We start from the raw sequence: 13,607 nt of genomic DNA on the forward strand, positions 1-13,607 counted from the left end.
CGTTTCATGTCATGGCGATTCTGCACTGTTACTGGTTGTGTTCAAACACAATGGCGAGAGACTCGAGAGACAGGCAACAAGTTTCAATGTACGCGCCTATACCTACTACAGATATAACGATATACATATACATACCAAGTTTATCGTTGTGTGTGTGTGGGTCTGGGTCTATAATATAGTTACACGTGGATAATACACGTATAATAGAGTATATAATACATTGCATACATACAAAATGACTTTCTCCGCGCGCGGTTTGCTACAGCAACGGAATTATATATATATATATATATATATATATATATATATAAAAATATATATGTATATACATCTATACTTGAGACAAGTTTTTTAGTGCAGTCTTATTGTTATCGTATAAATATTGCATCATCTATCGGTAGTTTGTTTCGGTATAGTAACCGATTGACGAAAGGTAGTTAAAAAAATTACACGCCACAAATTCACACGAGTGATTATAACAACAGATGATAATCGAGTCGAGATTGTAGCTTACGATGTGTACACAGTTAATCCGAGAAATCTGACGATATTATATATACGTAACAGGTCAATTTCCAATGTGATCATACATACATAATTAATGCACGGTTAATGCAAAATCCACACATTCGAAATTATTCGTGTACTCCGAGTACTGAAATCATTTCGAAAATAAACAACTCGCCGTGAAATTCTTCTTACAACAATACCACGAATCCCTGTATAATATTGATTATACGCTGTTTCGATTGTGTCATTTCGAAGCCTGAATTTACGCATCGCTGCGGTTGCGTAATTAAGGAGAAGAAAAATTCTGTCTTATCCTCGGCGCAACAACGAAGCGAAGAAAGAGGCGAAGGCCGCGAAATCGAACGATTTCATTCGGCAAAAAGATGATATCTTGAGTTGTTATTATTATCGTCATCATCATCATTATTATTATTATTATTATCATCACCATCATCCCGAAATTAAAATTTTTTGCACGGATTGCAATCCTGTCTACAGGTATATATAATATAATATGTATAACACGAGTATACTGGACAACATTCTTTAACCACAAAATGAATAAATACAAATAAATGAAGGAAAAAAAAGGTAGAAAAACAAGACGCAAAGTGGAACGAAATCGTTCACTTTCTTTCGTCGGAATGACAAGTTTTTGTGACCGAAATACCGTCAGCAACCATGACACGTATTATACATACACGTACTACAGACGTGATTGCTTAAAGAACAAAAACAGAAAACAACGAAAAAAACTTTTGTTATATGTATATTGAAAAATATCGCAAATATATTAATTGACTATAGCTTCAAATTACTTATGCTTCCACCCCTCTCATCCCCCCCTTTTTCGTCGATTACGAAATTATAATTATATACAAATTCCCGACAATCGTTTGCATGTTTTTCTGGATAAATATTTTATACCTATGTTACAAATTGAAATTATTATTATTATTATTATGCTTTTTCGTATTCAAGCGGGCAGATAATTTTACGAATTAAAATGAAAAACAAAGTTGCAACACTCCGTAAAATCGATGATTTTCTTTTTTTTTTTGTTTAAACGATACACACATACACATATATAATTCACTTATCCGCGAACTTTGCAAAACAAAAGCAATATATTTTTTGAAAAATTGACAATTCTATAGCCATCGTGCAATGTTTAACAATAAACTTTGCATTTACACCTGCAGACCTCTGAGAGTTTGAAGAATTTTTATGACAAGTGGATAAGCCTGCACACTGCGGGTAGCCTTTACCTACATTTCTCTATGCAGTGAACGAAAGGACAAAGAGGTAAAATAATAAATTGTGAGTGTCCTTTTATTTTGTGTAAAATTTTTCTCTCCTTTAGTGCGACAGTTAGCAGCTCGTATTTAACAAAACTTTGGATGCGATAAATACAATTTGCATTTCTGACGAGGACCCCCTTCGACAGGACCGAGCTTCGAAGAATTTGTTTGACTTTTGTTTACGACCTTTTACACCGAAAATTTCACACACACAAAATGAATAAGGTCGAGAAGTTTTTGTATCTAACCCAGTAATAAAGATTAAACAGCACAACGTGAGCTCTGGGAAATTTTGGATTCTGCCAAATCTGGATTGCAGGTCGCAATTGGCGAGCTGCTATAAAACGGTCTCGTAAACACAGAGGGTTACTCCTACCGAGAATCGTTTTGAAAGACTAGTTTTCAGGCTTAAACCGTAGCATTGCGATTTAGCCTTAGTTATAAATCAACTCACTCGCATTCAAACTTGATTTCATGTGTCAATTATTGTTATCGCATACCGTATTGCAAGAAAATTTATCGATTTTTTATATTATTATTATTACTTTTAATAAAAAATTTTGTAAGTTTTATTTAATTGGGGTAAAAAATTGAAGTCTTTCGTATGTATAAACCATATGCGAACGTGTAAAATAATCCGCTGTATGTGTGTTAACTTCGATTAACATGTCACGTAGGTATATCTGAATCATACATTAAAATCGAAACGGGATCTTTCTTATAAATATAGATATTCCAAGCTGAAATTAAACACAATGAAAACAAATTTGATCAACCGAATCGTATAATGCATCTGTGTATAATTACGTGACGCATATAGCGTACAAGGTCGTTATTTCCGTATTTATATATAGCCATGCAGCCATTAAACCACGACCAAAAACTCGACGTGTCGGAATGCACATGACATGCAAATGCATCGCAATTAGCGAAATCGCATCGGTGAGACAAGAAGAGAGAGGAATTTTAATGTTAATCTCACGATTGATGATTCGTAGGTATATATTATATACCATAAAATCGTTTCCTTCCAAGAATCGCAGCGATATCGCAAGTCGTTTAAGAGAAGGAATCGGAATTAGCCGTTCGGAAGGAAATTTACGTAAATACGGAAAGAGGAATAAATACTTTACATGCGTCAAACCGACCACGAGAAGTCGAGGAAAGTGGATAAACAGGAGTCGAACAATTATTTATAGCAAAGGCATTTCTGCTTCCTCGTCAATGGGTTTTTGCATATATTTAATTGATAATTGCAAAATAAACGTTCGACATACAGAATGAAAAACGTGAATGACGATCTAACAATAAATTCCTCTCCGTGGATTATAATCGCATATGTTTTTCTCTCATACATGTTGAAAATATGTCTAGCGACGTAAAACTGCACGACCCACATGATTTTTGACTGATAAAATAGCTTAAATATGTACACAGAATTAAGATGACAAAATTGCAAACGCGTCGAAAAGAAAATAAGAGAAAAAGAGGAATGATAACGCGAAACTGTTGACTTAACCAAAATACGCACAGAGTTGAAATATGAAAAACAAAAAATCACTTATAGGTCATTGAAAACATAAGATATCATCAACCGAATACAAATTCACCGAATCGATTGACAAACAAACAAGTAAAAAAAAAATATATATATTATCTCCGCAGAGCGTATTTAAAACATTTCTTCATATAATATATCTATATATTATACCTCTGTAAATAGGTAGGTACGTGTGATCGAATTGCAAATAATTTTCTTACAGGAATAAAAAAAGATGGTCGTAAGAATGTCGGAAAATATAATTATCTGCAATAACCGCATGAAAAAATTTCCACATTCATCGCAGCTGCAAAGTTGATTCAGTCATTAATATTACAACCAAAATCCCTTATTCAGGATATACCCAAGCAGAAGTTGAAGTGACGGAGTTACAAGTCGAGGGGTAGGTAGATGCACGCACATCACAGAGTTATGTATAAGGGTTGAACCGTTGAATACTTGAAGAGGTTGTAACGAGTGCAGCTGCTGGAAACGCCCGCGATTCTCGCTTACATATTTCTCTATATATACGTTTGTACGTGTATGCATATGTGTGTGTATGTATATATATATATAGATAGATGTACATACCTACAATAGGTTTTCGAAACGTTTCTCTATAAATGATTCACCCCCGTTGAACGTATCGCGCGTCGAACTCTTGAAACCCGGTGAATATTTCAGGGGGAAAATTGTGTGCATGGGGAAATAATTCTCTGTATGCAGGATGATGCAGTGTAGCGATAATATGTGGAGAGATAAATTTCCGATCGCGAATACATGAAGTGCAATTGTCTTCCTTCGTCCGACGCGTATGAAAGAATTAGATATCGATCTGTGCAATAACAAATTGGCAAAACTCCGTGTCCTTTTGTATGATAATATTATAGACGGATGTTTGAAATCCTTTGATCCGCATGAGATTGTCCTTTATCGTTTTGATGCGCTTCTGATTAAACTTGTAGCGAGATTCTGTGATTTTGCCTAAGTAAGTAGATATATAAAGAAGCGATTGATTATGTGGTATAATAATAATTCTATACGATCGTCGAGAGTTTAATTACTCGAATAATTTACACGATGGCTAATGAAACATGAAATGACGCGTGAGTGTGTTTAACGAAAGCTGTGTACTGCAGAATTGTTCCAAGAATTGATTAGCAGCATGTAGGTAATCGTTGAGAATTTATTATAGGTATTGAATATTCTGAGAAAGAGATACCATAAAAAAAAAAAAAAAAAAAAAAAAGAAGGCATAAAAATTCTGTGAAAAAATAACTTAACAATATCGTTCGGTTTTTCGACGAAAAGCGTAACCGAGATTGATATTCCGTAGATTTAGGAGGTCAGAATCAATAATTTAGAGGACAGTTACCTCGGCGACCTCGAAGTCGACGGATCGAGAACCCGATATATACTATCCGTCGTCGTGTATGTATAAAGCCGTGAAAAAAGGGAACGTAAGAAGAAGAAAAAAGGTGTATCGATGATAACCGAGGAACTTTCTAACCGGCGACCATACAACCTAACCTTATACATATATTTGGTTATAGCACCGCAGGTATATCCGTATCGTACCTACAGACTCCGGAAATAATTCTATTTCAAAGGACGTTATACACGGCGAAGGTTATATCAGTTGTAATACATACATGCTTACAGATATTGGTATAACAATAATTATACAAAAATATAGTACAAAATTATGACACATGGATAAGTTGTGAACCGAGATATACGCACGTATAAGCGATAATTGGTTTAAAAAATATTTAAGCACGTAGTTAATAAACGTTCTTCGTTTAATTGAGTCGAAGAATTCGAAAACCGTATTCTGACCTCCCTCCCCCCTATACGTATGTACATACATACAGAGTGAAACGGGGTCACATATGAAAGAAACTTAAGACGGTGGAACACGAATTGGCAAAAATTCTTCAATATCTGTTTAAACTGGTGTGCAAGTTAAGCGAAACGTAATATCGGAATGGAAATTCAAGCGATTATATATACATATTCTGCGACTTAAGAGAATGATTCTGAAGTATGAAAGGTTTAGTTTGTAAGATATGTGAGTATGTTTTCCTTCGATTTATTCTATTCGTTGATCGAATGTCAAGACAATATTTCATCGGGTTACGAAATAACGATTCAATTCTGAATAACGCATCGCCACATCAAGTTTAAAAGCTTTAACCTCCAATTATATGTTTGTAAATCAAAGAAAATTCATGAAAAATATGGAAAAACAATATTATTAAACGTTTCAGGAATAAGTACACAGGATATAGAACGCGACGAAGCAGCGCGAAATGAAGGTGATACCGTGTTGCAGGATGAAGAACATAGAAATAATAACAACAACAACAACAACAACAACAACAACAAGAAAGAGGAGGCGAGAGACACAGAGAACTGGTAACCGACCTGAGAGCCCCGAGTTCCCTGCACAGTTGTAATTTCAATACAGATACGGTCAATCCAGTTTTACAAGTCTCGGTTCTCGTCGCGTCGAAGGCTTGTGATTATTTGATCAATACATATATACAGATATATTATATACGTACACATACGGTGCGACCAGTGTAGAAACGTGCAGCGGTTACACCGAACTTGTAATGTACATATTCACACTAGGTGTACGTATAAAATACGTATGCTTATACACGGGTTCCCAATTTCTTTCTCTCTCTCTCTAGCTCTAAGAACTCTCTGTATCTTTCTTGTACCCATTGTCCAACAATGTTGTTATCAATGATAATAAATCTATTCTATTCTATCGTGAGTTTTCCTAATTTCCATAACCACAAAAGCTGTAATATGTGAAATACCAAGGAAACGAATGAAAATGAAATCGAGGTTTATCACAACGATTCTTCATAGCGACGAGGTGCGTTGACACGGTAATTTACAGCTGTTGTTGTTCCTCCAGAACTCACAATAATATACAACCGTGCGCGTGGGTATAGTATGTATACATAAACACATGTATCAGAGGTATCCATATCGGTGGAAAACCAGTTTTCCCCTTTGACTTTGCGTATAGGTTCGAGGAGAGTCGAGCGTACTAAGCAGTATTCTGCAGGTAGGATGATAATGTCCTACCACTGCGAAAGGCCGAGTTTATCCCCGAGGACGTTGCACTTCGTTTGCAGGTTCTGCCACCTCCGAACGTTAGTTGTCGTCGATGAGGAAAGCAGGCGCACTTCGAACGATCAAACGAACTTCAAGCGATCTTCGCCGGCGTTTTAAACGCTTGAATAAGCGCATACTTTTCAAAGCAGAATTGCATTGGAGCGGCGATTAAGTATATCGAAAAAAATATCATCATGTCAAATCGTTGACGGTTCCGAATCGAGAATTGAACTCTGTGGTGTGGTGAACGCCCGATCGCCAAACGAACTCGAGACGCGTTCAATGGCTCTGTGGCTGTTGATGGTGTGGATGCAGGTCCCTCGAGCGTGCTCGATAGCTTGTACAGAAAACGGCGAACACAGGCAACGCAAAGGTCTTGAGAACCAGTTTTGCCCAGACGCCTCGATATAAGGTACGGGGGAAAAAGAAAAACAAGCAAGAAAGGAAGAAAGAGATAAGAAAATGAAAGAAAAAAGAAAATAAAAGAAAAAGAAAAGAAAAATTCATATGTCGCCGACGAATTGATGCTGCTGCTGTTGCTGCTACTGCCTGATGTTATGGCGATCAGATCACGGGGTGCAAAATTGCTTACAATACGTTCTTCGCGACAATTGATCGATCAGTATCACGAATTTCGCTTCATTCTTTTTTTTCTTCTATTTCTCATCTTGAATCAACAAACCTCTATTCACCAAATCTGAACAATTATAATAATCAATCTAAGCATCGAGGAAATCTATGACAAATCTGACTCGTGTTATATAGAAAAAAAACTCTCCCAATTAACGTGCTGCGAGTAAACGCTTTTAATCGATAGTAATTAATTTTTCGTACCCTATACTTGCATTATATTCTCTGAACATGTATAATAGTGTAACTAATATATATATATATGTATATAAGCGTAGAACGAGCGGTGTGCAGGTTATAAAGTATACAGCAATTATTCTGGTACAATTCGCAGCCCGTTTAGTAGACGTCCTTGTGTCGGCGACGGTGACGTACGGATATAGCTGTGCTGTTTTTTGCACGTAGGTATCGGTGTTATACGCCTGTGTGTGTGTGTGTGTGTGTGTGTGTGTATGTATACGATATTATACATACATGCTACGCTTACACGTTGCATCGAGAAAACTCGAGCCTTCACATCGCTCGCCTTTGCCTTTGCCTTTCACTTGGCTCGGCTTCTTTGCAAACTCGTATAATACACTGATACCGTTTGTAATAATTTTCAACTTTATCCTACATAACTAATGTTGCTGGTGTTGCTGTTGCAATACCTTCATCATATGCAGTATTATAAACGATGGTTGAAAATTTTCATGCCACACCCTCGTCGTCGTCGTTTCTTCCCCCTCATTACACGTTACACCTTGTCCCCCTCCCTCCCCCTTTCAATTTTGCAAGAATAGTTTGTTTCTAAAATTTCGAAAAAAATTGTCGCTAAATTCTCCTCTGTTTACATTTATATTCTATTCATGAAGTTTAATTTCAGTCAGATAACGATCGTCGATCACATATATATATATATATATATATATATATATATATATATATATATATATATATATATTTAACGAATTGCCTACACATGCACATATATTCGCACGGCACGTGTGAATCATTACGTTATACATATATCGAAAGACACACCGAGGATCCCAAGGCGTGTTAAACACGTAAAAGAGCGTGTGCGTCAGATTGGTTTTTGTCCGCTTTCGTTGAGTAAATCTAACGTCAAAAATTCCCGAGATAAACTCGAAGGAGTACGTACATAAACACTTGGGTCAAAATGATTTACGATACCAAATCACATATCTACATACTATATACATACATATGCGTGATTCGCAATTCCTTGCTCACCGTGAAAAATGCACGCTCTGTGTAAGGTATGTATATATACCTTATAGACCTTTTCGGCAACAGGTGCATGGATATATTTTTTGCGAAACATTTTACAGCCACCTCGTATAGGAAAGATAACGTAAAACACGCGTCAAAATTCATTCTACATAGAATTATTATACCATGATGCAATATGCGGTACACATTATACACAGAGACAATACCGAGGAGTGATAATAATCATATTGAGTAAACAATTCAGAGTAAATAGTGTCGGGTTACCCGTATAACTGCCGGAAAAGGGGGGGTTATTATTATTATTATTATTATTATTATTATTATTAATAACAACAATAATAATATGCCTATACGATACACAGGGGGGGAAAAAAATAATAAAATTCAAAATATTTGTTACATGTGTACGCGCGCGGTGTAAAAGAAGAGTTGCGAAACGATCCGCCCGCATCGATAACTCGCGTTGTATTATTATACCTGCAATGTGCATCGCAGTACTACAGTGCAAGGCCGATAATTAATTATAATTGTACACGCCATGGGAAATGCGTGATATCGTCGATCGCGAAGACTGGGTCAAGTTTTTTTTTTTCTTTTTTTTTTTTCGAATTGTGAATAAACTTTACATTTGAATTGAAAATTTGTCATACTGCGGTGTGATTGTTTCTTAGTTTCAATGGCATTGTTTCACACTCTACATCTCGATTAATTAGTCGATCAAAATATGAGAATAGATCCGACAGGATGTTATTGCATCGCTAACTATTTTTTTGCACAGCATCTATGTATATCGATAAGATATAAATCTTCCCAGAATTGTAACGATAAATCTTTTCCGGTTGTCATATTGCCAGTATAACCTTACAAATTATACCTACATAAATTTACAAAATGAGGCAAAGAATAGGGAATCCCAAAGAAGAAACGATTCCTCCCACATCGTTGAAGAGTCTAATAATAATAACAATAATAATAATAATAATAATAATAGTCAATTTCGCGAAGAATTCGTACACAGTAACACGCATCCCTCAAAGGAAGCCTCGTTTATAATAAAGATACACACACACACACACACATGAAGAGAATTTCTCTTCCCCGTAATTTTTGCAAGTAAATTTAAATATACTCAAAAACCAAACAATGGGTCTGCAAGAGATAGAAAAAAAAAAGAAAAAAAGAAATATTTCAGCCGGTAAAACATTCTAATGAATTGTTTTGTCATTATATTGTTAAAGATTTTTGAGAATTTCGTTTTTTTTACTTTTTCTTTTCATGTTACATCTTTTCATTCCGAGTTGTATCCGCGTGGCATTTTACATCGTCCTTAACCGTAAGTATACCTTGTTCCAGAGGTGGTACAGTAGCCAAGCTCTTAAGGCATCTACTCGACTATAACTGCGTAGATTTGTGCAGGTATTACGTCTTACGTGCCTACGTATATTACACGCGGGAGGAAAAAATTAACAACAACAACAACTTCTACATAATAGTTGCCAGAAATGATGGATACAGGAGTCACGGTATAATTGGCTGCATGGGCAAGAAGTTTGAATACCATTATATTATGATGTACCGAGAAGAGGAAGGAAATTTCGTTTTGCAAATTCTCGGAATTATATTCTCGGCATCGGAAATTAATTAATCGCCGTATTCGTACACATATTATACGTATATATATATATAGACAGGACGGTTCAAAGTATGAGGAATATAAGAAGAAGAAGAGGAAGAAGAAGTCGAGATAAAAAACGGCATAAGAGCAAAATAATCATCATCTTATGCTTATACTCGTAACATTGGTCAATGACTCCCTAAGCCTCTGAGGCCTCTCGTACCTCGTACCTCGTACCTACTGGTGGTAACACACTACACTGCCTACCTAGCTGACAACGTGACGCCTGCTTGAAATTGGATCAAGATTATTGCGTACGAGGATCCGGGATGAAACGAGACACCTGCATACCCGTCGTTATACCGTTAAGACGTAAAGTAGTAAAGGTTTCGTTTCGGTGCGTTCATTTTTTAATCCCCTATTTCGTCGTTTTGAAAATATTATTATACTTAGCGTGTAACGTACAAGAAACTCGGAATCGAAGCAAAAACTTATTCGATAGGTACGTTTCCAAAGTCAAGTGAAAATAAGAATTCGTTGTCGAAAAGAGAATAAAAATTAATTGACGTCATGACATGTGGTGATGCGAGGAATTGATCACTCATCGATTTTATATGTATCTGATTACAAGATTACAAGGATTTCAAAAGATTTCAGATGATTTCAAAGAACGCTTTTTTTAAAGAGAAATATACAGGTATTTCACAAGATTTCAACAAACTTAAAAAGATTTTAGGGACTTCCAAGGATTTAAAAAAAAATTACAACAGACTTCATGGGATTTCAAATATTTTTTTCAAATGAAATTTTCAGTGATTTCAAAAGATTTCAACGATTTTCAAATATATATATACTATGTTCAGAAATAACGTCACAGTTTATTTAATTCTCCTTTAATATTTTGATATTTCATTCTTCTATCTCTCTCTATTTCTCTTTCCCTCCCGCGAGACGTCACAAAACCTTGACACAGACAGCAGCCACTGAAGGCACGTCCCTGAACGCTACGCGATAATATTAGCGTGTGCGTACCGATTGTCAATGGTTCGTGAAATAAGTTGCAAACTCGGTACCAAATTCCGTGCCAGATCGGAATCGAGGGATAAACCCGGAATTAGTTAGAAATCGAACGAAATGACGTGGTTAAAAAAAAAAAAAAAAAAAAAAAAAAAAAAAAAAAAAAAAAAAAAAAAACTTGATTACGATCGTAACTTACTTTATATATGAAATAAATTTGGCCTGTAGCAAAATGATTTGTATTATTATAATCGCATCCATAATTATTGCAAGTTTTTTTGTAAATAAAGAAAAACGATCTGCGCACGCGGTTAAAATTACCCAACGATTTCGGCAAAATTACACGAAGAATTCAATAATTTATTTTCTGCAAAATAGGTAACTTCATTAAACATCACCACGAGCCTAATTCCTATACACATATTTACGAATCTGCTTTTTCGTTTGAGCAAATAACGGTGACGAGAAAAAGCGATAGTCGATCTAACAATAAGAAGATTAACGCGTCGCGGTTCGTATAAACATATATACATGTATAAATCATGTACACGCTTTAATGATTATATGCATACGTCATAAATACATACATGTATATATATATATTGAGATTCTGATCGTACGTAATGTACAGTGTGAATAATAATAGTAATCTACTTACGCCTTCGTTTCCTAGGAACTGTATAGTAGGGCTGTCACTCGTCTTATTCTGCAACAGAGAAAAGAAAAAGAGATAGTATCCGGTGCATCATTTGATATTGCATAACATGGACGATCAACAGTCTCTTTATGCCATAATTTTATATATAATACTAATTATACGCAGTGTACATGCATTACAAATTACACAGTCTCAACATTGCTATTCAATTAATTAATCATTGAGTTACTCAATCGATTAACGACACACCTGGTAATTAAGAGTTTAGTTAAATCCGCAGATTACAATCGTTGAGTTACAATTACAAATTCGATGTATAGATATATTGTATAGTCCAAGTCGCGAAAAGGTTTCAAAGGTGTGCAAAACGGTAATTATTCGCAAGGAGTAACTTTCAATCGTTGCAGAGTCACATAGTAATTGATTGGAAAAGAGAGGAAACTGCTTTTGTAATAAAATAAAACGATCAGCTGCAGTGAGCGAATCCATTTTCAGATTATCGACGTTCATTTTATTGCTAAAGAGAAAGAAATCTGTAATTATATTAATCGAGTCAAGATTTCATTTAACCTGCATTATCGAGTTTCGCGTTTTTCAAAAACGAAAAAAAAAAAAAAAAAAAAAAAAAACGCTAACGAAGTCAAGTTCTTCCATGATTAAGATCGGATATTCAGTATGATCGATGTGAGAAGGAATTGAGCTGTGATAAAAAAAATATTCGCCGTTTTACGATTGGTCTCGGTGTTCCGATCAATTTGCTCGCTATTTCGAAGACCATGGCCTAAATACGAAGCCATGACGACGACCGACAAGTTTTCAGCCCGAAGCTACTATTCAGATGAAGGAAACAAAACGAGTACCGGTATAGTTACGCATAGGTATTTGCCTAAGAGCATGCTAGCTGATCCGCAGCCTCATTACTACTACAACTACACGTTGTCCAAGAGAGACCAACAACAAGAACCATCGCATATATGTATATAAGGAATATTAAGGTGGCTGCCGAACGCGTAAGACTTGCCCCTGACATTTCAAATCTACGAAAATATATACACAATAACCTATCAACGCGAGATAAATTTTTATCGATCTGATCAGAAGGAGACTTTGTGAATAATTTTGATAATTTTTTTTTTTCTCCTCCACTCTCAAATTACTTTACCTTCGTTCATTGTGTTTTTACATACAATAAAATACCGCAATGGCGAAAAATGTTTCACGATAGTAAAAATTACGATTTCAGCTGTTATAATAACTGTACCTACGAACGAAAAGTTAAAAGAAGAGAGAAAGAAGCGAAATATCAGCAAAGCGAAAACGAAATGAAGATCGATAGCGTAAATCGCTGCCTGAATACACGGAGATCAATTAGCGAGACATTAACGTCCCTAAGTATTTGCAGAGGCGTGAGCTACAGGCTAGGATGAGAAGTAAGAAGTGTGACGGGTCCGGGTAACGAGGAGAAATTTTGCCGAATTTCATACGAGGTGCAGAAGCACTGGCAAAAGTCTGCGGCGGCCATCATCCAAGGATTTACGTAACGCTCGGTGTAGATCCACCCACGACTCGGTGCCGCTGTTCGATCCCAGGGTTTTGGCTTTGGCTTTGGCTTTGGGTATGGCTTTGGGTGTTGGTTTAATATACACTCGTATCATCGTAGAGGTCCTACGCCCAGAGATAACGTTGGGTATACCGTATAGCTATGTAGGTACGATACTGTATCGACTGATCCAAGAATGCGTGCGTGTTAGTCCTTAAAAGGGAAAGTCCCACGTATTATATGTACACCCAGGTTATACACACGTCGACATTATACCATGCATCAAGTTTTAATCGTGACGGCTACAGACGCAGCGGAGAGAATTAAAGAGCAGATTTTATTGTAAGAAAAATAAAAAAATTAGCAGGTCAGCTCACTTTACTTAAATTTTTATATAATTTGTTTGGATTAAAGACGGTTTCATA

General features: G+C 35.9%; 1 protein-coding gene across 2 annotated transcripts in view; it reads right to left on the reverse strand.

Annotated features, from left to right (window-relative positions):
* The window catches only part of LOC124413266 (RNA polymerase II elongation factor Ell), a 75,094-nt gene that overhangs the window by 32,996 nt on the left and 28,491 nt on the right, over window positions 1-13,607 (reverse strand). For both annotated transcript variants that reach the window (XM_046893745.1, XM_046893744.1), the window contains one exon: window positions 11,643-11,690. In XM_046893745.1, coding sequence (XP_046749701.1) covers window positions 11,643-11,690 — 48 coding nt within the window. The remainder of the gene's footprint in view (window positions 1-11,642; window positions 11,691-13,607) is intronic.

The sequence above is a fragment of the Diprion similis genome, chromosome 12 (genome assembly GCF_021155765.1).
Source record: "Diprion similis isolate iyDipSimi1 chromosome 12, iyDipSimi1.1, whole genome shotgun sequence".
NCBI classification, from domain to species: domain Eukaryota; kingdom Metazoa; phylum Arthropoda; class Insecta; order Hymenoptera; family Diprionidae; genus Diprion; species Diprion similis.